The 27,098-nt window shown below is 32.2% G+C and overlaps 1 protein-coding gene across 1 annotated transcript; it reads right to left on the bottom strand.

The window, feature by feature from the left end:
* Positions 1-371: 371 nt before the first annotated feature.
* LOC143542429 (WAT1-related protein At5g40240-like) lies at positions 372-20,336 on the bottom strand. The gene is made up of 7 exons (XM_077035016.1): positions 20,098-20,336; positions 19,713-19,778; positions 16,536-16,649; positions 9,210-9,411; positions 8,958-9,116; positions 1,537-1,688; positions 372-632 (listed from the first exon to the last, which is right to left on the bottom strand). Exons 1-7 carry the CDS (start codon positions 20,301-20,303, stop codon positions 479-481), a joined length of 1,053 nt encoding a protein of 350 aa, XP_076891131.1. The 5' UTR covers positions 20,304-20,336; the 3' UTR covers positions 372-478.
* Positions 20,337-27,098: the final 6,762 nt, after the last annotated feature.

The raw sequence follows: 27,098 nt of genomic DNA, 5'->3' as shown, positions 1-27,098 counted from the left end.
AGCCATTTGTTGGTGAAAGAAAGAATGGAATTTTGATAGAGTTGTCGGAGTTCTGGATGAATAAAGAAGCGATGATTGGATTTTTTGTGTTAAAAAGTGTTGAATGTTTACTTAAATTTATAGGTAAAAAAATATTTTGTTTTTCTTAAATGACTGCTTGAACAAATTACTATTGATATCCAAATTAGTGGTTCGGGATAATCGACACGGTGACCCCGAATCAGGATGTTTTTTGTCGGGCGCAAGAGACATGGGGTGGTGTTCTCGGCCATCTCAAGACCTCCCCGAGCCAACCCCAAGACTACTCATCGCGCCCTTAGTATAGTGTGAAGAACGTTTCCGTCGTGGCACTCGTAAACAAAGTTACCCAATGTTAAAAGATTGTACTCAAAATCATGGCTTATAATAACTATATTTAAAAAGAAAAACTATATTGCAATGTATGTTTCAAAACAACGGTTTCATGAGGTTAAGTGGGTTAGGAAATTTGTGAACCTTCTTCCAAAACATCATGCGGTCCGAGCAGGGGTTCGGTTGTGGTTCGAGCAGGGAATCCATCTTCGTAGTCCTCTTTGGCCTTTCCCCAAACGACCCCATAAAATCCTATTGTGATTATGCAGCCCCCCAAAACACTACACCACACCACATGAAGACAATATAACAAATTCAGCACGTTACACAAACCCGGCCCCGTTCTATTTGTCAAATGATTTTTTAAGTCAAGTTTCAAATAATTACTTTTTATATTTGTAGTGAATATGAAATATTCTATTGTATTATTTAACGAATATTTATGTTTAACAGTTCTCACGTGGGTACAACTCCCAATTTCCCAATCTTGACCCATTGATCTATTTTTTATTATATATGTTCATCAAATTTATGCATAACTTAAAAACAGCACGGTGAGTCGGTGATCGTTTTAAAAGTGACAGTTACAATTTATTGATCTCATCTTTTTTAGGTTAGTCGAAAATAGTTTCACCACAGAATCACCAATTATTTGTTTTTATTGAGCCTTCATTAAAAAAAGCCATAACTTCGTTAAGGCTTTTTGAATTTTAAACAGATGTTTTACGATTTTAATCAAAAGTAGGATACGGGTTTATTGCTGCAAAACTTATCTCGAAACTGTGTCTCAAAAGACGAAACGGTGCTTCAATTTGGGTATTTAAACTTCCAATTAACAAAATAAGTCGTTTGAAGCATCGTTTCAAGATAAGTTTTGCATCAATCGACTTGTATCTTCCTTTCAACTTGTATCCTCCTTTCGATTTTAAGCCCAAACAAGGCTTCAATGAAGCATGAAAAGTGAGACCATTGACAACAATTTTCTAAGGTAAACTTATTACTGGTCAATTATAAAAATATATGACTAATAAAATATAATTTTCCTTTAAAAAAGGAATTGAAAAAAACATTCAATTATGTTTAACACACCACCTACCACCAATAATCAACTCCACAAAACGTTTACAGATAAGTTGTAAATTTGCGTTAGTGAATGAAAATAAGATGAAGATGAAGATGAATAACCTTCCAAGATGCAGTGAATCACCAAGAATTAAGATACCCATAATCACCGCTATAATAATTGTTAACGGCTTGAACATGGCAACATACACTGGACCTTTCAATCGCAACACCCAAATTTGTAAAACAACATTAAAGAATCCAGAAGAGAACCCCTGCACACATGTTACAGGTACAGTAATATTCATTCTTACATCTTTCTTCAAATAACTCATGTGTAAAGTGACTTATAATTTATAAAGATACAATTTAGCGATGTTCACGATCAATTTTGTTTCTTTATGGTAGAATATATATATATATATATATATATATATATATATATATATATATATATTTTTAAACTACAAATCAAAATAAAAAGAACAGTGAAACTAAACAAAACATTTTGATGTAAGGGAAAATTTCAATAGAGTTGATCAAAAATCTTCTTCTCAAAATAGGTAATGACCTTCTAAAATTTAAAAAATAAGAAAACACAAAAGACCCAAATGGATGTTGATAACTAAGCTCTTTTGACTGAGGAGGCCAAGTAGCACATAAAAAAATATCGGTCCCCACAATATCCTATCAATAACTTACTTGTACCAGACTAATATATATTCTCAACTACAGAGAAAAGCCAACTCCACCAAGACTAGGGGAGAGTTGGATTACCAACTATTCGGCTACACGACAGCTGACTATGCCATAGGTTGGAGAGAGTTGACTTATCGACTACACAAGGGTCGTCAAGTGGTGAATCGGTAATCAGAAACGCAGCAGAAAACACAGAACGTATGCCAACTTGCAATATTATTAATCAGAAAATCTACATCAAAAAACTGATTACAGAGATGAGTATTTATAAGAACTAGACGACTCATAATACTACTCAAACTCAAACACAAACTATCTTTATCTAATATACTTAAATAGATAAACCAACATGTTTATTTATTCCTTAATATTAGAATGAGTTTGACTATGACTCGAACTCCCGGTTTGGCCCGACTCACCGAAACCGGTTCGGTAATTCCCAACATTCACCCCCTGAATTTCTGAACCGTATTCGGGAGTTCTTCAATTCCAAGTAAATCTCTCATTTCCTTGAACTTGATCTTTGCTAGTGCCTTTGTTAGTATATCAGCTCGTTGTTCTTTTCTGCTGACGTGAACAACATCTACTTCTTCGGCTTCATAACATTCTCGAATAAAATGATAATGAGACTTTATATGCTTAGTCCTTTTGTGGAACACGGGATTCTTAACAAGTGCAATAGCCGAGGTATTGTCAATGTAAAGATTTACTCTTTGAGGCAGTTCACCCAATAGCTCACTTAGTAACTCGCGAAACCATACTGCCTGACACGCTGCTTCTGTAGCAGCCATATACTCGGCCTCACAAGACGAGAGTGCCACGGTTCCTTGCTTCTGCGAACACCATGAAACCGGCTTGTTTCTAAAATAAAATATATGTCCCGACGTGCTTCGACCGTCATCCGGGTCAATATTACGACTACTATCACAAAAACCAACAAACCTCTTCGTTCCTCCTCGTTCATAATTAATCCCGAACCCAACAGTTCCTTTTACATACCTCATAATCTGTTTTATAACTGACCCGTGAGGCTCTCGTGGACTTTGCATGTACCAACTTACCACCCCAACCAAGTATGCGAGATCGGTTCGGGTGTGAAGTAAATACCTAAGGCAGCTGACAACTTTTCGGTATTCGGTTGGGTCGATCTCGACTTCATCTTCAGCTTTCGAAAACTGCAACCCGGACTCCATAGGAACGAGAGTCGAGTTACTCGGTTCAATCCCGGTTTGAGCCAAAATCTTCCTCGCTTAATTTTAATTCCACCTTGCTCTTGTGAAACCTCGATTCCGAGGTAATATGTTAATTTTCCGAGGTCTGACATCTCGAACTTAGACGCCATTCCTTTCTTGAACTCGTTAATAATGCTCAAGCTCGTGCCTGTTACAAATAAATCATCAACATAAACAGCAACGATTAGTAAATGTTTTCCACTTATCTTGCGGTACACCGACTGTTCTTTTGAGCAACGAACGAACTTCATATCCTTTAAAATCTGATCCAACTTGGTATTCCAAGCTCTCGGTGCTTGTCTTAACCCGTGCAAGGCTTTAAACAACTTATAAACCTTCTATTCCTCACCCTGTTTTTCAAAGCCTTCTGGTTGAGACACGTACACATCTTCTTTTAACTCACCGTGTAAAAACGCAGTTTTCACGTCTAGATGATGAATTTCCCATTCGTTGGCAGTCGATAAAGCAATCAATAAGCGAATGGTCTCGATGCGGGCCACGGGTGCAAATACCTCATCGAAATCAATCCCGTGCTGCTGAACATACCCTTTCGCCACCAAACGGGCCTTGTGCTTATTTATTGTACCATCTGAATTTCTTTTAACCTTGAATACCCATTTTACCCTTATAACTTTAATACCATTCAGTGGCTCAACAAGCCTCCAAGTTTCGTTCTTCACGATGGAGTCAATATCAGCTCGCATAGCCTTCATCCACTCGCTCTTCTTTCTCGCTTCGTCATAACAATTTGGCTCATCATCGGTTGTAAACCAAAGTTCATCATAGTCGATATCAACGTGTAGTACATAATCATCTAGTTTTCGGGGTAAAATGTGAACTCGCTCAGATCTGCGAATTTCGGTTTGAGCTCGGACCTGATTTGAGGCTGTTACCGGGTCCTTTGACTGCCCAGTTGACTGCTCAATTTGGTCCGTAGGCTGCCCAAAGTGGGCTTTTTCAGGTGCTGCACTTTGTGGGCTTGAATCAGAATTTATTGTCTGACTTGTGTTGCCATTCTCAGCAAATTCTGAGCCCCTTTATGAACTTGACGGGCTACTGTCAATACTAGGCTCATTCCTAGTAGGATTTATCAATCCAAGTCCAGAATGCACCAAATCTGCCCACACATACGTGAACATACCCGGATCACTCTCGTTTCTTTCAACCAGTTCATTCCAGTTCCAGCCAGCTCCTTCATTAAAAATCACGTCCCGACTAACATGAATTTTTCTAGTTCTCGGGTTGTACAAACGATACGCCTTTGAGCCCGGTTCGGTTCCGAGATGAACTAGCGATATTGAGCGATCGTCTAACTTCTTTAGATGCGTAGCTTCAACTTTAGCATATGCCATACACCCAAATACTTTTATATGCTTCACACTCGGTTTTCTTCCATTTAACTTCTCATACGGCGTTTGATTGATTAAAGCTCGGGTTGGTACCCGATTTATTAGGTACGTTGCGTGACGGGTAGCTTCCCCCCACAAATAATTAGGAACCTGTAATGCTTTCATTATGCTCCGCGTCATCTCCATAAGAGTCCGATTTCGACGCTCCACCACGCCATTCTATTGAGGCGTATATGGCGCAGTGAGATGCCGAATGACCCCATTATCTTCACAAAAACCTCGAAACTCGTGTGAAGTGAATTCTCCTCCCCTATCGGTTCGGAGTGTTTTGATCGTCTTCTCGGTTTCTTTTTCGACAAGCGCCTTAAATTTCTTGAACTTGTCGAACGCATCACTCTTTTCCTTCAACAAGATTATCCATATATACCGTGAAAAATCATCAATTAAAACAAAAATATACTTGTTACCTCCGAGTGTTGTTGGTGTTATCGGTCCACATAAATCACCGTGTATTAGTTCTAGAACCCGAGTAGCTCGATACGAGGTTGCGTTCTGGAAAGCGTTTCTCGTTTGCTTTCCCACCAAACACGACTCACATAAGTTCTCTCCATGTTGGATATTTGGCAACCCGTGCACCATCTGCTTTTTCACCATGGAATTTAGTTTGTTAAAACTGATATGACCAAGACGTGCATGCCACCTCCACGTATCTTTCTCAATCACCGTCATTAAGCAAACCGGGCTTCCAGCCTTCAACTTTATCTTGTAAAGTCGGTTACTCGTTCTTGCTACTTTCATCAATAACCGACCCTCGGTGTCGTGCATCGTTAGGAACTCATTCTTCATCTAAACATCGCACCCCGACTCATTTACTTGTCCAAGACTGATTATATTACTTTTCAGTTCCGGTATGTAATATATTTCAGTCATTAACCTTTGTTCACCTAATTTTTCTTGGAAAAGTATCGACCATTTCCCCTTAATCTCAACACACGACCCGTCACCGAACCTAACTTTACCGGTTATCCGTTCGTTCAACTCCGAGAAAAACCCATGATTTCCCGTCATATGATTACTAGCCCCATTATTCAAATACCAAACGTCTTCCATCTTGGTGTGGTTTTCATATCGATCCAGTCTTAAACGCTCCTCGTTCAAGTGGACCGTTTCATGCATATAAACGACCCCGTCGGCTTTTTCGGTTTCAACTACGTTCGCCTCCTATTTTTTTGGTGGTTTTTGGTCCAGACACGCTGACGCGAAGTGTCCGAGCTGGTCGAATCAGTAACATTGCACCTTGGACCGATCTTTCTTAGGCTTGGTTGTTCCTGAGCTTGAACCTGCCTCGTTATTAACCCGCCCTCGATCTTGACTACCCAACCTACCACGTCCACGACCCCGGTTCCCATAACTACCTCGTCCTCGACCCCGAACATTATCACTTTTTCGGTTATTATACAAGTCGGACCTGCCAAACATTAGCCTCCCGTCCGCATGTAGTTCTTCGTTACCGATTCGTTCCTCGTAAGCCTTCAATCGACCGACCATATCTTCATACCCAATTTCCTTCAAATTAACAGTTTGTTCAATTGAAGCAACAATGTGAATATACCTTCGGGGAAGGCTAGTAAGAAACTTCTTGATGAGCTTCGTCTCATCCACAACCTCACCAAGTGATGTAGATCTTGAAGCAACACCGGACAACCTGTTGGAATATTCGTCAATAGTTCCTGTCTCATTCATTCTCATGTTGTCAAGTTCTTGAGTTAGGGTTTGTAACCTAGCCTCTCTCACTAGATCAGCACCCATGTGACAAGTTTTAAGTGCCGCCCACATCTCCTTGGTTGTAGCCATGTTCCTGACTTGCATAACCTGATCTTCGGGAATAGCTTGATCTTCGGGAATAGCTTGAAATAAGAGAGCAACAACCAAACTATTCTGTTTGGCATCTTGAGATCCGGGATCAATCGTATCCCAAACCCCCATGTACATTAAAAATCGCCCTCATCTTCATAGCCCACACGGTGTAATTAATCGAGTTTAACGTCGGGCAATGAAGGGCCAACGTCCCACCGTCATTAACCGCTCTCGATGTCGAACCAGAACTCAATTGAACCATGTCTGGCCTTCTTCTTGTTCGACTGTACTTCTGATTAAAAGACTTTGGTGTTGGTGACTCTGAATCAAGAACGTGACTATAAACCCTAGTCACACCGCAGCTATCCTCTTAACCCAACTTCGGACGTCTCCTTTGTTGAATCTCCACAGCAACAGGTCTTGATCAGAACTAAGCTCTGATACCAATTCAAGTGGTGAATCGGTAATCAGAAACGCAGCAGAAAACACAGAACGTATGCCAACTTGCAATATTATTAATCAGAAAATCTACATCAAAAAACTGATTACAGAGGTGAGTATTTAGAAGAACTAGATGACTCCTAATTCTACTCAAACTCAAACACAAACTATCTTTATCTAATATACTTAAATAGATAGACCAACATGTTTATTTATTCCTTAATATTAGAACAAGTTTGACTATGACTCGAACTCCCGGTTTGGCCGGACTCACCGAAACCGGTTCGGTAATTCCCAACAGGTCGGTTCTGTTTTAGTTCCTTTGTGGCCGGCTAGGGTGTGTGTCAGCTCCATCCATTATAGTAGAGTCAGTCCAGGTGTAATGTGTAACATGCTAATTGGATATTGTGTGGACGTAAGTTTTTTTTTTTGTCTGTAATCCTATGCCAACGACACTAGTGTCTTCTCTACCAAACAAACTTACTTTTCAACCTTCGGTTAGGTATTTTAGATATCATCTACCTATTCTAATAAAATAAAATAAATTGGGACACTTGTCATGTTTTGATTAATTCTTACAATTTTTTCCCTCCAAAATTAATATATCTTAATATATATAATAAATCAATAATTATTCACTTTCCTTTTACACTATATTTATATAATATCTATATATTTTTATAAGTATAAATATTAACATATTATTCTACTATATATTTCAAATACTTGGTGAATTCCAAAAATCAACAACAAATCATGTTTCTCAAATGAAAATTGTTACGGGTTTTTTGTGGAAGTTAAATTTGATTTTATGGGTCAAAAATTGGAAAATTGATTGTTTGTTACAAGTTAAATACATTTAGGTCAAAATTTATTTACGGGTCAAAAATAAAAATTTTGAGTATTTTAAAAAGTTTGAGAATGCAAAATAGATTTATCGTCAAATTTGTTATGGGTTCAAAGTGTTGAATTTAAAATGTCAAAAGTATGAAAGTTAGAATTTTAAACATGATTCGGGATTCAAGTTTATTTTTAAGGGCATTTTTTAAAATAATCAAAAGGTTCGGGATTTGGCAAATTGACTATTTTTCCCTCAACTATTAAAACTTAAGAAAAGATTGCAACACTTTCGACATGTCACCCCAATGCTAATCAATGCTTCTAACTTTTATCAAATTTCAAATATTTATATATGTCAGCATTAATTTTTCCTTCAATTGTGATCAAAACGTTGTATGGGAAGCATGTCACGCAAAACTATGCTCAAATGAAACAAAATATTCACAAAATTGAATGGGTTAACATGTTATTTTTTATGTTGTCATTATGACAAAGTCGAGAAACCCTCTGAAACTTATCAAAATCCTTTTTATGGTGTAGCTCAGAAAAACATAGTTCTTGAAGAACATCCATTGTTACAATTTAATATCCTACTTTTCTTTGATGGGTGGTAAATTGATAAATATATCAATAATTGTAACGCCTCTTTTGTATTTAGGTTGAGTGGTTAGAACTATTATCGTATGAAAAGTCTTATTTTCGAAATTGGTTCATAACCAAAATTCTTTTAATTATACATATATGACACCGAGAATGAATTTTTCAATAGAAAGAAGCATTCTCGGGTACGATTTTGCACGGACTTTTTTATTAAGTTCATTTAAAAAAAATCATTTTATGATATAAATAAAATCAATTTATGTACGCATTATATAGATACAAGCATAAATGTAATACATTTTTTTCATATACGCTATTTAATTATTTATTTTACTTATAATTTGAATTATTCCGTGTGTAACACGGGCTCTAAAACTAGTTATTTTTATAAACAAAAAGTCATTAACTATTTTGAGAAGAATTTGGTCAGGTTATTTTTGGAGATTTTCTTTCAAATTAGTGGTTTGGAGATTTCTTTTTTCTTTCCTTTTTTTCATGAAGATTACATACGTGGTATATATCTTACCATGTAGAGTATAGTGACCAAAACAACATCAAGCCTTAGTTTCCAAGCTTCTACATCTCTTGCCATGATTAACGCTCCAAGTCCAGCTACAAACAGTCCACTTACGCCGAACACAAACACTACTATGAGGTCCACTGAGTACTCTACCAAAATCTTTGCCTGCAAAGGTTTTAACAATGCTCATCTTTTCCGAAAACATATACAATATTCATCGTTTTGAACCGTAATATATGGTGCAAGTCTACTAAGTACCTGGGCAACTAGTGCGAAAGAAAGCAGAAAATATTGACCTGCAAGTAAAATCCCTCCAATAATCCAATCCATATTCACTGAGGTCGTCGATAAAAGTGATGGACCAGTATAAATTGTTGCTATAATCGCTCCTGATATCGATAATATTGTTCCTATTACTTTCGCCTGACTCGTATAGCTTCGAAGATGAACCTTCTCCATCCTAACAAATGCAAATAATATGATGATCCTCAAGCTTGCTAAATTCTTTTATCAAGGCATTTAATATCATCATTTTTTTATAATTGGACTCATTAGTAATATCAATGAGTATTCATTGTATAAAATTTCGGGTTAATCGAATCAATTTATTCAAATTCTGAATTTTGAAGTAAGATCTGAATATGATTTGCATTCAAACTATATTAAAAAAAAAACCATTTGATTTCGTGTTAATTCGATTCAAATTAATAGTGAAGATACATTAAACCTTAAATTATAATTTCTTATGCGTTACCATTACTAGAAAATGTTCAAACTTTTAAGGGTTTTTACATATTTCTTCTTGCTAAGCTCATCAATTACATATTTATCAAAACTAAAAAGTTAATTAAATATTTTCCCTTTCTAAAAGCATTCCTAATCCATCTTCTAAAATATTTGTAGGTTGCAAAATTTCTCATTCCACTCAATTTTCAATTTCTTTTACAAGCAATTATCTTATAATTACATATATAGACTTGTAAACGAACATGAACTAAGGCACGTCCAACTTTTAACGAGCACGAACACTTAATCGAACAAATATTTGTGTTCATGTTCGTTAGTTAAAAACTAAACATGTTCCTGTTCGTTTATGCTCGTTCATTTAAAATCAAACGAAGAGTTCACGAACATAAATTAATATAATTAAACAAAGATAAACGAGCATGAAGGAACATATATGTACATACATTAACGAACACAAACATACATTAACGAGCATACATGAACGCACTTAAATAAGCACAAACAAACAAATATAAAACATATTAGGGTGATATAATTACTAAATGCAAATAATATTTAACAATTTTCTATTAATATGTAAATGAACATGAACGAACGTAAACAAACTTAAATGAACGATCATGAAGGAACGTTCACAAACATACATGAACGAATGAACATGTGTTCATGTTCGTTCATTTAATTAAATGAAATTTCTGCCGAACGGTTTATGAACAAATAGAATAAATAACTCCTCTATAAAGCTTACATTATTGTCTTTATAGTGTTTATTTCACCTTTAAATCATTATATTTAAAATTAAGTATCAACGCTAATTGGGTTATTCGAGTTAACCCGAAACTTGACTTTCTTTTTTCAAAAATGAACCCGAAACCCGACCCTATTAACAACTTGGGTTAACTCGACCCTATTTAACCCAACCCGAATTTGCTTGTTTGGGTCGGGTCGGGTTAATCGGGTTCGGGTATTTTGGACACCCCTATCGAGTAGTAATACTAGGTTTGACAAACCTCACCCGCTTTAGTCACGCTAACTCAACTCGAGGTTGAATAGGTGTAACATTGACCTACACACATTGCCTGGTAAGACTTGGTGGGAGGCACACAAACAAACACATGTCAGCTTCAATCGCGATGAAACCCCACGCTATTGTATCATGATATCTAGAGTAATTAACTAGTATAAAACTTTGTTTACAATATCTGCATGTTGACACGACTCTGTTTTATTTATAAACCTATGAACTCATCAACCATTATGTTATCACTTCATGTCTTTCTCAAGACACTAAGGTGCACATCAGAAGTTAGGATGAATCATGGTTGCATGGATTCCATTAAGCATCCAAAAATAGCTTAGGATTTTTCATGAATTGTTATATTTGGGCACCTAGTTGTGCCCTCGTGCTTTAAAATTTATGCTTGGTTTATGCTTCCGCAAATGCAAATCATATTGTAATTGTATTTTCTCATTATAAGTGGGTAAAATTAAATGATAACTTTTCATTATTAAATGGCTGCTCAATATGGCACGTGGCTAGATCATGGTATCTCATGCATCTCAAGGTAAAACCATATTAGTCAAAATTTGAGGGTGACACACCGTGTCTGACACGTTGCCAGATTCGAACGCATTAACCGGCGTTAAACACGTTAACTAGTGTTGGACGTTTAGTCGGTTATTGGTGCCAGACGCGTAACCAACATCAACATACGTTCAGTAACACATCCTACTTTGAATGCATGTTCGAGTTTGGTTACGATGGTAACGCATCCAATGCTGGTTAACGTGTCCGACGCTGATTAATGCGTCCGAATCAGGCAAAGTGTCTTATGCCGATTAATGCGTTATACGCCGGCTATGTCTCTACGCTAGTTAACACATTCGAAGCCGGTAAACATGTCCAGCACCAGTAACGCATCTGAAACTGGTTGCTGCATCCGGCACCGATTAAACGTGCTCGAGGTCCGTAAAAATATGTTATAAAAATAAGGGTATAAATTATAATAGCCATTTAATAATTTAATTTTATATAATACTAGCATTTATTCCCCGTATTACGGGTACATTATTCGTTTCTAATATTTAAATATTTTTTAAGATTTTTATTTTATTTATTGTAAGTAAGTTAATAATATACTTAGGATTTGATAATGAAAGGGTTTCACAAATAAATGAGATCTATTATCCGGTTTAAAAGCTATCTAGGTTTGGTGAGACCCATGACCGTTTATTTTTTTTTACAACAAATTGTTTCTTAATTATAAACAATATCTTTTTTTAACCGGATATTAAGTTTTAGTATATCCCTAATATTTATATATTTTTATGGGGTTTTATTTTATTTATTGTAAGGAAGTTAATAGTATACTTAGGATTTGATAATGAAAGCGGTTCACAAATAGATGAGATGTTATTATCCGGTATAAAAGCTATCTGGGTTTGGTGAGATCTATGACTCGCTTATTTTTTTACTATAAAATTGTTTCTTAATTATAAATAATATCTTTTTAAGCGGATATTAAGTTTTAGTACATCCCTATTTTATAGGATTTTCATATCAAGTATTTTGTGAGAATATTTTTTTTTTAATTTAATTAGATGTTATAACTCATTTAAGGGCTATCTGGGTTTGGTGAGACACATACCCGTGAATTCGGGTCAAAAACATGAGAATGCTTCATTTACAAATAAAACAATCTGGTGACTTGAGAGAATGTGAGGAGCAACCAGAGAGCTTTTAAAGATTTCGTTTATATATATCTAAGATTTAAGATATGCTTTAAGAAGAAGAAATGAGATTAAGAAAATATGTAATTGATTTTTGGCTTGGATAAATATGTAATTAATCATTTCAGTGGCGTAGCTACATTAGTGGTACGGGGGTCGGCTGACCCTTGTGAGAAAATTTTTTTAGTGGTATATATGTGTTAAAATTTCGATTGATCCCTATGAAAATTTGACGCCAACCCCTATGGATTTGAGAACGACCACCAACAAAGAGAACTTGAGATGAAAAGAAAAGAGTAAACCAACCATAATTTTCAGCAACCGATGCAAAGAAGTATTCTCATGTTGCAGTTAAAGAAGAAAAGAAAGAAGATAACCTAATTTAACATTTTAAGGATGTCATGGCCATTTACTAACTCTCTTTCACAGCCCATTATATTACCAAAATTGAATAGGATATGTGAATATAATGATAACTAGGTTAGAGCCCGTGTTACACACGGTATAAAATATAATAAAGTAAAAAAAATATTATATGTAATACGTAAATTCAATTATTTTATATAATAGCTTATATTTATAAGTTTTTGATATATTTAATTATTTATACACTATCAATTTGAAGTTGCAAACCAAACCTTCATGTTTGATTTATTTTAGAAATAAAAACATTCATACCATGTTCCAGTAGAATGTTTATAATTCCATCACATATTAGAAGGAAAGTGAATTCCTTTAATTGAAGGAAAGATTTCTCATTTAAATACCTTCACTTAACAATCAAACACAATTATAGATGGAATGTTTATCAATTCCATTTTCAATTCCTACAAAATACATGAACCCAAATCTGCCCTAACACTATATAATTTCAAATTTATATAAATAATTTCCAAACACTATTTAACAAAAAAACATTAAAGAAAAATTAAAAAATTTATTAAAATATTAAACATGTAAACTTGTGGTTAGGAGTTTAAACTCATAATAAAGTTTAGGGGTTACAATTTTAAAGTCATGATAACCATTTTATTTAGACTTATAATATTAGGGGTTAAAAGATTAACATTACACTAAGTTGTGATAATATTGAACCAAAAGTTGTTTTTCTATCAAAAGATTATTAACAAACTTATAAAAGCTATAAATGAAAACAAACAACTGTAAAAAATATCATTTTTTATTTAATCTTACTAATCTATTAAAGCAATACAATGTGTACATATGACATTCACCTAGAAAAAAAAGAAACTCTCAAATTAAAAAACACAACAAAAAAAAACAAAGTATTGTCTTTATTTTTCACTAAATGGTGATTAACCATTAATTTTCAAATTTCTTCAACTTGGTGTGATTCAAAGTATGTCCATTTCATTAAACACTATGATGTTTTTGATTCTCCATTTACCTATTAAAATGATGAAACGATTACTATAAGAATTAATTGGTATTTCATATTGAATAACTAATCATTAAATGCTTAAAAAATTGGCTGAAGAACTTACGTACTTGCACTTAGTAGCTTCTGACATCAATAGAAATGATGGAATTGATGAAGAATGTGTTCTGATCGTGTAATCTTATATAGTGATATAATTAGCAGTTTATTTTTGTTAAACTTGGTAAACATAGAAATTATTTGAAACATAATTTGATTTTAAGACTAATAAGCATAAATTAAAGAAAAATAAGAGTCAACAGTTTCAATTTATGAGTAAATATGCATAAGTTAAGGACTTAAGGCAAAAACGTATTTTTATTTTTGCAACCATTATTTGTTTTACAATTATGTTAATTTGATTTATAAGTATAACAATTTAGTTATTTTTGTAATTATATATAAAAATGATAATTTATTATAGAATATAGACTGATTCGAGATTTCAACACACACACACGTATGTGTATATATATATATTAGAATCATTTATAAGTTACATTCAGGTGTTTCCAATATAAGAAGATAATTAAATAATGATATAAAGTCTCAAGTAAAGAATTGATTTGATTTCAATAATATTTTGTGAATTTAGAATTTAATTTAAATATTAATGAGATGGATAAAATATAAAAGGCAATTGATTACGTGGCATCCTATGTGGACAACCTAGATGAATGCCATGTGGACACATGATTTTGCTTTAATATATTAGTAAGAAGATGTCAACAAAACATTTAATTATTTCTAAGTTAGTTTACTTATAAATTATAACCTAATATATAATAAAAGTCAGCACGTTTTTTTGCCCAAAATTACTTATCCGTTTATTTCGTATATGATTAATTAACTTTTAATAAGCATTTGTTTTGCTTTTATATTTTTTTTAATATATGAATATTGAACGAATGATGTTATAATTAGATACCAAAAAATAAAAACTCATAGAAAACAACCATAAATATATTGTATTTTAATTATGCATAACTATTAACGTATCCTGTATTTTTTTTGTTATATGGTAATATAATATGTTGTGTGATTATCTTTTTTTTTATATGACCTGACCATATTTAACCCGACTTAAACGACCAAAGTGGATCGAAAAAGAAATTATATACCGATTTGATCTGACCCGTACAACCGAACCGGACCGAAGAAAAATTTATATAGCGATAAGCAACTGACTACTGACACAAAAGTTTTCCGACCCCTGCAAGAAAATTTTCTGGATCCGCCACTGAATCATTTTAGGAAAGAGAAATATATAGTTGTCCTATTTTTTAACAAAACAAATATTTGAAACTAATAAAACATTTCATATTATCAAAATCTATAAGGCAACATGCAAGTTACAATTAATTAAAGTCAAATTAAAAATAAATAATCTCATCTTTTGTGTATTAGTCGATAATAATTCTATTTTTAAAAATCACTACGAATGGATCCACATTTCAACTATTTTTGTCACAATGGTCATTCGTTAAAAAATACTTAACATCGTTAAGTTTTTTCCTAGTTTCAAATCGATGTTTTAGGGCTTTTGATCGGAAGAAAGATACGAGTCAACTGATGTAAAACTTATGTCGAAACGGTGATCCAAATGACAAAACAATGTTTCACTTTGGGAGCTTGAATTTCCAATTAACAAAAATCAAGCCATTTGAATCACCATTTTAAGATAAGTTTTACATCATTTGACTCGTATCGTTCTTCCGATCAAAAGCCGTAAGACATCGTTTTGAAACTAGGGAAAAAAAACTTAACGACGTTAAGTATTTTTTAACAGGGGACCATTGAGACAAAAATAATTGAAAGATAGGACTGTTGGTAATGTTTTTTAAAGGTTTGATTATTATCAGCGAATACACAAAAGGTGAAATTATTTATTTTCAATTCCTCTTAATTAAACGATAAAATTTAAAATAAGGTAACAAGATGTAAGTTTGTAACTTCGTGCTTATTGCTAAAGCACAGGAAAATAGGTTTACAAACACATCTTTCAAAAAGTAAATGTACAATAAAAAGAATTTATATATCAGTTGAATTCAAACCAAATCTAAAATCATAAATTAGTATTTGATTCTAAATTGTCATTGAGCTAGTGGTGAAGTGGTAAGGGAGACACTTAATATTTTATGTGATCCAGGTCCGATTCCTGCCCTAATCATTTAGTTTTAATGACACAGGTGATGATGAGATACTAGACGAGCAAGTGACGTTCACTAGTCAGATCATTGAACTGAACGGATTTTAGTTCCCGCACTATCATGCCTTTGGACGAGTGTTCACAGGCGTTTGCTTTAAGTGAGGGTTTTCCCCGGATCGAAAGACGAGTGTATCCCAATATGATGAATTTAGGGGGTGTTTGGGATTCCTTATTTTAACTTCTTATAACTTTTCATTAAGTTAATAAGTTACAAAAGTGTAACTTATGAAACTTTTCTTCTCACAATATAAGTAATTCCAAACACCTTATTACTTTTTAAAAAGTTTATAAGTTATAAGTTGATGAAAATAAACAATCCCAAACACCCCTTAGTCAATAGCCCATTTGAAAGATTCGTTGGCCATTAAAAAAAAGAATTTGATTCTAAATTGCAAATTTGAGCCCAAATACGTCTTAACCAATTAGCCGTTAGTTGAAGAACAATGATTGAGAAGATAACCTGAAAAAGAATGCAAGCACGAAGGTAAAAGCAGGTGATAGGTTACTCATGATCGATGACAAAGTTGGAGAACCATACTCGAGACCAATATATCCGCATACTTGTGATAAGTACCTGTCATATGAAATTGCATCCTTATTTTCATATCTTAACAATCATGGAAGACAACACATTTTGACATTTTGTTATGGTATGTGAGTTAACTTTTTGTCCCTTTGGAACGTCAAAGTGGGTTAACAATTACCAAAAGACGAAAACCCAAATTTTTTTAAGAGTTAAGAAAAACTGACCAAAATATATTTTATTCATGGCCAACTAAATTACCCTAGTCACTGTTCATGAACTTCGCTAGAGGTGTTAAACAGTTCACGACTTCACGTTAATGGACTGGTGGGTCCAACTAGAATACAAACATGAAAATCGTGTTAGACACATGACTCAAGCATTATACAGGTCTTTGTGGGTTGACTATTACCAGGGCTGGCCCTTGGGGTGGCAGGGTGGTCGACGGCCACAGGCCCAACACCCCGTTAGACCCGAAATTCTTTTTTTGTTTTAAATTATATGTATTTTTATTAAAAACAATATGTATTTTAATGATTAAACACAATTCAAAAACATTATCTAATACTTTATTAACGAAAGTACAACATAATTTATTAACACATCTTGTATAAAAAAAATTTCAAAAACTTGGTCAATTTGATTATCTTTTGATCAGTTACTCAGATTTAGAAATTCACTTCATTGGTGTCCCCACTAATCACGTCTTTTATCAACCCCAATTGGCACAACTTATAATAAATAAATAACATAGCTGCTGAAATCTACCTATTTTAATAAAATAAAATAAATGTGAACACTTGTCATGTTTTGATTAATTCTTACAATTTTTTTCCCTCCAAAACAAATATACTCTAATATATGTAATAAACCAATAATTATTCGCTTTCCTTTTACACTATATTTATATAATATCTATATATTTTTATAAATATAAATATTAACATATTATTTTACTATATATTTCAAAATACTTGATGAATTCCAAAAATCAACAACAAATCATGCTCCTCAAATGAAAATTGTTTCGGGTTTTTTGTGGACGTTAAATTTGATTTTATGGGTTAAAAGTTGGTAAATAAATTGTTTAGTACAAGTTAACACATTTTGGTCAAAATTTGTTACGGGTCAAAAATGAAAATTTTGAGTATTTTTAAAAGTTTGAGAATGCAAAACAGATTTATCGTCAAATTTGTTATGGATTCAAAGTGTTAACTTTAAAATGTCAAAAGTATGAAAGTTAGAATTTTAAACATGATTCGGGTTTCAATTTTATTTTTAAGAGCATTTTTTAAAATAATCTAAATGTTCGGGATTTGGCAAGTTGACTATTTTTCCCTCAACTATTAAAATTTAAGAAAAGATTGCGAACACTTTCGACTTGCCATCCCCATGCCTATCAATACTTCTAACTTTTATCAATTTTGAAATATTTATGTCAATAATAATTTTTCCTTCAATGGTGATCTGAACGTTGCATGGAACCATGTTATGGAAAACTATGCTCAAATGAAACAAAATATTCACAAAATTGAATGGGTTAACATGTTATTTTTTATGTTGTCATTATGACAAAGTCGATAAGCTCTCTGAAACTTATCAAAATCTTTTTTATGGTGTAGCTCAGAAAAACATAGTTTTTGAAAAACATCTATTGCTACAATTTAATATCATACTTTCCTTTGATGGATGATAAATTGATAAATATATCAATAAAGGTAACACCTCTTTTGTATTAAGGCTGAGTGGTTAAAACTACTACCGTATGAAAATTTTATTTTCGAAACTAGTTCATTCCCAAAATTCTTTCAATTATACATATATAACACCCAGAATGAATTTTTTTCAATAGAAAGAAGCATTCTCGGGTACGATTTTGCACAGGTATTTTTTTTTTATTAAGTTCGTTAAAAAAATCATTTTGTGATATAAATAAAATCAATTTATTTACACATTGTATAAATATAAGTATAGATGTAATACATTTTTTTTTCATATACGCTATATAATTATTTATTTTACTTATAATTTTATAATTTAAATTATCCCATGTATGATACGGACTCTAAAACTAGTCTATAATAAAACACAAATATTCAAAGCATCACACGCGGATGCAAATTAATAAAACACGATCAATTTGACAAAAAAATGAAGAGAAGGCACTAAATTATGTAACACATGCGAAAATGTCTTATCACCCACCAAATCCTTTATAGTATTCAATAGTTATTTGGAAAATAACAAATATATATATATATATACACTAACAATATGTCTATCAAAAACTATATATAATAAAGCTAAAATATTCAATAAACTAGGTTAGTGAGCCGTGTACTACACGGATGAAAATTAATAAATTCGTCAGGTAAAAGTAAGAATATATGATTGTTAATTTGAATAAATATAAAATTATATATGTGAAGACGATTTTACATAAATATTATGACTTTTTTTTATAATTAGAATAAGTTGGATGGATAGAAAATTATTCAAAATTGCAGGTTCACTATTTAACAATTTAACGTATTTGATAGTAAATTTAATATTAGACGTATAAGATTAGAATAGCACATAATCGTTAGACGTAATAATTTGTATAAGCAATTAAAATATAATATTGAAAAAACATTAAGTTACAAAATATAATGAATCATATAGTATAATAGAAGTTATTGGTCGGGTAATATATGAAATTGCATTTTACAAAAATATATGAAAGCCCATTATGTTTGATAATATTTTGTGAAGAAGCTTGAAAATGAAGAAATAACTTATCAATATTGATTGTTTTAATGATGAAATAGCTTTCGATTTTCTAATTTGGCTATTTAGTAGCATAAATTAGTAAGCTATAACTAATTAAAAATAGAGATTACATCCATATTATTAGCTAGCTAATTATGGATGGAATGACAAACAAAGAAACATATTAAAATATATGTAATTTTAATTCTAATTTAAATTACATAATTAAATAATTATTAAAATTGATAAGAGTCTATACGCCATCCTATGCAGACAGGCTAAAACGGTACCAAGTGTCCACGTAGTTTTGCTTTAATATATAGTAAGATAAGATAAGATAAGATAAGATTAGAAAAAACTTACATGACCACACTAAGCACAAATATTTTCCCAGCGACTGAGAGTTTGATGGGTGGGACACTTGTCCTTCTGCAACCAAACATGCCAAAAATAATGTTAATTAAATTTAAAACACCAATCAAACCATCGCTATATATTCACAAGGATCAGAAACTTTCTCTGTTAACTATCGTTATGATCTACACTATAATACTATTACGAGTTTTTTTCTCACATGGGCAGTTGACCCGTATCACAAGGACAGGTCCGCCTCCGCCGTTAGAAGGATTTTCCCTTTTCATCACTCTACGGCCCCCCCAACTGGGGATGGTCTTTGAAACCAATAATCCAGTCAAAAACCTTTAGTTTGTTTATTAAATATTATTATAAGCTTGAATCTGATGAATACCTATGCAGGATAAAGATGCAGGGCAAGATGAAGATGAAGCCAATGAGGAAGACATAGAAGGTGAACACATAAGAGTTTATTATGGCTTCGACGCTTGCTGATTTGTAGAGTGTGTTACCACCTACAAGCATGCACTCCACCATCACCATCCCTGCAAATGGTAATACATCTTTATAGATCAATTTACCTCCCTCTTCCATGCCCATTCTCTCTCTTTGTTTGTTTCTGTTGGGTATCCTGAAAATGATATGGTAGTGACTAAATACTAATTATAACAACTCACCTTGCTTATGTTTGTGATTTTACATATATGCCCTTCATTATTAACACGGTGCATGAACTTACCCAAACTTGTAACCTTGACAATGATAGAAGGGTATAATCGCTCACCAACTTTTACATTGATTTTTCATCTTATCCTCTTGACAATGATATTAATTCACAAAATTTGTAAATAAAAATTCAATTGTCTTAAAGAAATTTATACTTTATTTTCTTTATATATAGTATTTTGCGAACAAATAACACAATTAATCTAACAGTCCCTGCGAACTAACTGGCCTAATACCAATGAATGCGGAATGCGTGATTTATGCATCGGCTGAGGTGGTGTTCAGCCACGTTGTGGAACCCAACGCCTCGGTTGTGTGATCCACTAGGGTGGTTCATTACAGTGGAGATGGCAATGTATGTAGTCGTGGTGGGGTTGCAATTTTAAAAAATATTAATTTTTAAAAACTATAATTTTTTATAGCATCTTGACATGCGTGAACATATATATATAAATTTAGGTAAAATTTCACAAAATTCCGGATTTAAAAATAGGTTTTCACCTACAACTAAACCATACACTGTGCGTATCGTTTTTAATAAAGTGTCATTGTCTTATAAAAACAATATTTAACTTATATCTGATCAATGTATGAGCTATATCCCTGACTAGAGTATAAGCCATATATAATCAAATAATCGGGCAGGACCCCTATCTTGTATGGATACTTTATAAAACTGCCTAGGCTTTACACGAGTAGCACTCCTACTTATCGGCGGGTATTTAGAAAGGAATAAACCAACATAAATTCTACCACTTGCACGTACCTCAAGAAAACGAGTGAGTCGGATCGTCGGGACGTGGCACGCACTTCTAGGTTAAGTGTGAGTATAATGAAGTGTTTTGGGATGAATGGATTTCAACCCATGGCCGCCCTTTTATAGGCAAATTTTGTGTTTCTTCGCGTAGCGTGAAGGACAAACTAACCGCCATTGAATATTTTTATTCTGTTGCGTATCGCGACGGAAACTTAGGTTGGCCATCGCGTAGCGCGACGCCTCCCATTAGGCCTAGTGTGTTGACACCTAGACCTGTGGTAACACGTGGCCTGTCATGTGTTGACACGTGGTTGGGCACGTGTCATGCTGACTTCGCGACTACTTCGCGTAGTGCGAAGATTGAGTGGGTGGGATTTTCATGTAGCGCAACACCACCCATTCTTGCGTTTTGTGTTGATTCCTTCGCGTAGGGCGAAGGGCCCAGATTTTCAGAATTTCCATATTTAATCCCTTGACTTTTGTAATTGACATTTTTGTCCCGAAAATTTCAAGATGTTACATTTGAATTAATCACTCCAACTTGAGCCTCATACACAATTCTTTGAGCATTCGATTTGTATTAGCAAATAATTTTCTTTTGACCAACTGTATTATAGTTTACAATTAAATAAACTCAAAGTTATGTACGAGCATGTATAGAAAGTCGACTTCTTATTCAGCACAATCACACACTCACTGTTGAAATCTTTGTCATATTTAATAAAAGAGTTGTGTATGACCCAACAAATTCGGGATCCAAACCCATTCCATCACTCAAAAACCCAGCATGCAAAGCAATTTAATCATAATCAATAATCATAGATTCATTAAGAATTAAGACGTCATGTCTTACTTGAATACGAAAATGACGACTCAAATAAGAAACATTTTGTTCAAATTAAGAATCATATATATAGTCACTTTGGTAACAAAACACCTAAATTTATAGGGTTTCCCAAGTTCCACTTAAAGAATGAAAGGAAAGGGAGGGGGAAAAGGGAATGAATGTGTTCGTGAGTTTTTTTATCGAGAGAAAGCAAAAGAAAGATAAAAAATGTTATGTTCCCATGTGTTATTTAAGAGAAGAAAATAAAGGAAACGGAGAGGTTTTAAAAAGTAAATTTGGAGGGATATGCTTAGTACCAAATTGGAAGGAATGTGGTATTAGATGAACTTGGTCTCTTACACTGTATTCTCGGGTTTAAAATATAAGAAAAAAAATTGATAAGATTGGATGGGGGAAGAAAGGAAAAGAATTTATATATTTAAAAGACATTCTCGAGTTAAAATAAAAGAACATAAAAGAAAGTGTTAATTACATTTTTGTGTTAGATATGAAGGAAAAGATAGGAAAAAAAATTGTAACTGTACAATCATATCCTCATTATTGAGTTAGATAAGAAGAAAAAGATAGGGTAAATTAGTAATATCGTACATGACTATAAACTTTCATTCAGAATCAGGCTAATTTGGCTAGAAAGTTTTGAAGGAAAAAAGTCTTAACTTTTCTTTCTATTCATTTCTTTTCTTTTGATGAAAAAGTTCAAGAATGAAAAAAAAATTTTCTTATCTTTTCTTTTCCAAACCCTTCAATAAAAAATTCAAGAATACAGTGTTAGCTTTTAAGCACACTTTGAAGAGTTTAACCCTTTTTCTACTCTCTAATCCCCTACAAGTGGTTTTATAATTTTGAAAAAAAAGAAGGGATTCACTCCTCGTTTACCTTCAACTTAAAACTATTGCAATATGACATATTAATGGTCCCTATGATTTTTATTCAATTAGTTAAACTCCTGAATTTTATTTCTTTAGTCCTTTAACTAAGTTTTAACTTTTGTAATTTTGAACAAAAGTAAATTACACAACAAAAAAGAAATAGAGTAATAATAAATATTCTAATACAAAACCGTAGAGTAATAATAATTACTCTAGTATTATTATAACTAGGTTTAGAGTCCGTGTCACACACGGCCACACGAGATAATTCAGATTATAAAATTATAAGTAAAACAAATAATTACATAGCGTATATGAAAAAAAAATGTATTACATTTATGCTTGTATCTATACAATGTGTACATAAATTGATTTTATTTATATCACAAAATTATTTTTTTAAATTAACTTAATAAAAAAATGCTCGTGCAAAAACGTACCCGAGAATATTTTTTCTATTGAAAAATTCATTATCGATGCCATATATGTATAATTGGAAGACTTTTTGTTATGAACCAATTTCGGAAATAAAGCTTCTCATACGATAGTAGTTCTAACCACCCAGTCTAAATACAAAAGGAGTGTTACATTTATTAATATATTTATCAATTTACCACTCATTAATGGAAAGTAGAACATTAAATTGTAACAATGGATGTTCTCCAAGAGCTATGTTTTTCTGAGCTACACCATGAAAAAGATTTTGATAAGTTTCAGAGGGCTTCTCGACTTTGTCATAATGACAACATAAAAAAAACATGTTAACTCATCCAATGTTATGAATATTTTGTTTCATTTGAGCATAGTTTTCCATAACATGCTTCCATGCAACGTTCAGATCACCATTGAAGGAAAAATTATTATTGACATAAATATTTCAAAATTGATAAAAGTTAGAAGCATTAATAGGCATGGGGGTGGTATGTCGAAAGTGTTCGCAATCTTTTCTTACATTTTAATAGTTGAGGGAAAAATATTCAGTTTGCCAAATCCCGTACCTTTTGATTATTTTAAAAAATGCCCTTAAAAATAAATTTGAAACCCGAATCATGTTTAAAATTCTAGCTTTCATACTTTTGACGTTTTAAGGTCAACACTTTGAACCCATAACGAATTTGACGATAAATCTATTTTACATTCTCAAACTTTTAAAAATACTAAAAATTTTCATTTTTGACCCATAACAAATTTTGACCTAAATGTAGTTAACTTGTACCAAATAATCTATTTACCAACTTTTGACCCATAGTATCAAATTTAAGTTCCATAAAAAACCCGAAACAATTTTCATTTGAGAAACATGATTTGTTGTTGATTTTTGAAAATTCACCAAGCATTTTGAAATATGTAGTAAAATAATATATTAATATTTATATTTATAAAAAATATAGATATTATATAAATATAGTGTAAAAGGAAAGTGAATAATTATTGATTTATTACATATATTATGGTATATTAGTTTTGGAGGGAAAAAAATTGTAAGAATTAACCAAAACATGACAAATGTTCACATTTATTTTACTTTATTAGAATAAGTAGATTACATTTTAGTTATTTGTTCGCTTAACATGTTTATATGTAATGTTTTTTATCTTAACACTAACACCATATATATATATATGGCAATAAAGTAATAAGAAAACAACTAAAACAAACATGAAGGATAAAAGTTAAAAGTACAAAAACGTGCTTCAGAAAAATTTTTTATAATAAAGAAAAACAATAAAAATATTTAAATTAGCGAGCTCATACTAAATAATGAAATAATAATGAGTGATTGTCAGGAGGCGTCATCCATCGATGCGGGGTGGGTCATGTGACATACAATGATACAAGTATGCAATTTCTTGGAAGCTTCCTTATCTGACTTCCAAAATTAACGGTTTAGAACCCATAAGAGTTTGTAATACTATTTTAAAGCATTTTAATAATACTAGCAGGGCCCTAAGGGGTCGACCAATAGTACGATGTTTTAAAGCATTTTAATGATACTAGCAGGGCCCTAAGGGGTCTGTGGTCGACGGCCACAGGCCCGACACCTCATTAAGTCTGATTTTTTTTTAAATATATGTATTTTTATTAAAATGATATATATATTTAGTGTTTAAACTCAATTATATAACCACTAGCTTGGTCTAGTGGTAAAGAGGTATTACTCCCAACCAAAAGATTATGAATTCTAGTATCATTTGACATATGTTTAATCATATTTTTATACAAAAGTTTTTTACACAACCTAAATTATAACTAAGTAAGCTCATATCAAAATTAAATTGTTTAAACCCAACAAAATACTTCTTTTATTTAAGACCCAAAAAAAATTTCTCTTTCAGCTCAAAACTTTTTTTGCTTTCTCAGAACCGGCCCTGGATACTAGTAGTTAAAACCATAAGCTACATCGGGTTTGTAGAAATAGGAAAAAGGTTAAAATAGAAAAAGAGACAAAAATAAGAAAAATCATAACTCAAAATATAAATAAAAAACTAAAAAAAAGTAAAAAAGCAACTAAAACATTTCCCTTTGTCTTTCTCGTTTAAAAAAGGTATATGTAAAGATATATATATATATATAAAGATATGTAGAGATATATATATCTATACTATATATAATAATACATAACTAATGGGCAAATTAAGACACTTAGATTTTAAGTAATTTACAACTTAATTAACAAACGGTACAGCTTATATAGCATGTTGAAGAGGGATAAAATAGTCCATTAGAAAAAATATTTAAACATAGTTACAATATTGTCCCCTCAACTTTAATTAAATTTTGTAAATTTAAGTAATATTTACAACATTAGCGCTTTAACTTTTAACCATATATTTATTTTTAATTTCACATTTAACACAACTTCCATCTACGACTTTTAAACGGTCATAATTTTTTTAGACGCTAATGTTTTTTAAAAAAACTGGCACCATAAAAACGAGAATTTTATTCTCTTCAATTTGAGTATGATATCGCCTTAATTTTTTTTAGTTAAAAAAATTAAAATTTACGTAGCAGTGTTTGCAGTCCGGTTTTGACGGTTTTTAAATAAATAATTAGTAGCGGTTTTTGATCATTGTTAACCGAAACAGAACCGTTAAAAATTAAAACCAAACCATTATCAACAGTCTGTGTTCCCGCTGCATCGCGCGGGCACCCGTCTAGTATATATATATATATAGACATATAAAAAAAGGTATATGTGTGTATATATATAGGGGAGATTTCAAATGAGAACCCCTTTGAGTTTTAAGACTCGAAAGAACTCAGTGTAACGATTTTTTTTTTCGAATTTTTTTTACACATGCATAATATATGTAGGTTACATACACGTAAAAAAATTACATAATTTTTTACGCACCGAGTCGACATTTTACACATGTGTAACGGACATAAAAGTTAGTATAATCAGTTACATATTTATTCTCTCTCATACTTTGACTTTTTTGTCAGATTTAATCTCAACCACATATTCCAATTCATTTAATTAAATATGTTGTCTAGAATGGGAGTTCTTAAATTCTTACAACTCAACATGGTTCTCAAAATATCCTTCCCCTATACATATATATATATATATATATATATAGAGAGAGAGAGAGAGAGAGAGAGAGAGGACACAATTTCTAGATAAAAAAAACATAAGAAAGAAAATAAACAAAATACATAACGATAAATAATAAAATACACAATATATCGTAAATATAACAAAATGCCGAGCATAATATAACAAATTGTTGATTAATACAGTACAATATCAATTAAAAAATACACAATGTCATGGAAAAATGCACAACCAGTGACGAAAATAAACAAAAAACACAATTTAAATAAACATGCACAATTAACTTTTTTTCTTAACATTGTTTTTTTTTTTTGAAGAGGACAATGGGAGAAACATTTTCGGTTTTTAAGTTTTTTTATTTTTTATTTGTATTTTAAGTTATGGTTTTTTTATTAGTTTCTTACGGTTTTTTAAGGCTACAAATTCTTCTTGTTCTTCTAACTTTTGTCCTCATTTGTAGAATAAAAATAACAGCAGTTAATTTCTCATCATCTGTCAATACATCTTTATTTATTTATAGATAGGTCCAAATGGTTGTGCGGCCTGAAAACCATAGCATATGGTTCATATTAGTAGACAATAAAACTTCATCCATATATGAATGAAATCTATTAAGAATAATAGTGGGGTGTTC

This window comes from Bidens hawaiensis, unplaced genomic scaffold (assembly GCF_021521415.1).
Source record: "Bidens hawaiensis isolate Kalapana, Puna unplaced genomic scaffold, B.hawaiensis_p1.1 tig00012838_1, whole genome shotgun sequence".
Classification (NCBI taxonomy): Eukaryota; Viridiplantae; Streptophyta; class Magnoliopsida; order Asterales; family Asteraceae; genus Bidens; species Bidens hawaiensis.
This window is presented reverse-complemented; position numbering and strand designations above follow the sequence as displayed.

Coding starts and splice junctions, on each gene's coding strand:
- LOC143542429 (XM_077035016.1), bottom strand. CDS start 20,303: ATGGGCATGGAAGAGGGAGGTAAATTGATCTATAAAGATGTATTACCA. Junction 1,689..8,957: donor TGGTCACTATACTCTACATG/GTAAGATATATA, acceptor ACATGTGTGCAG/GGGTTCTCTTCTGGATTCTT. Junction 633..1,536: donor GATTCACTGCATCTTGGAAG/GTTATTCATCTT, acceptor GGTGTGGTGTAG/TGTTTTGGGGGGCTGCATAA.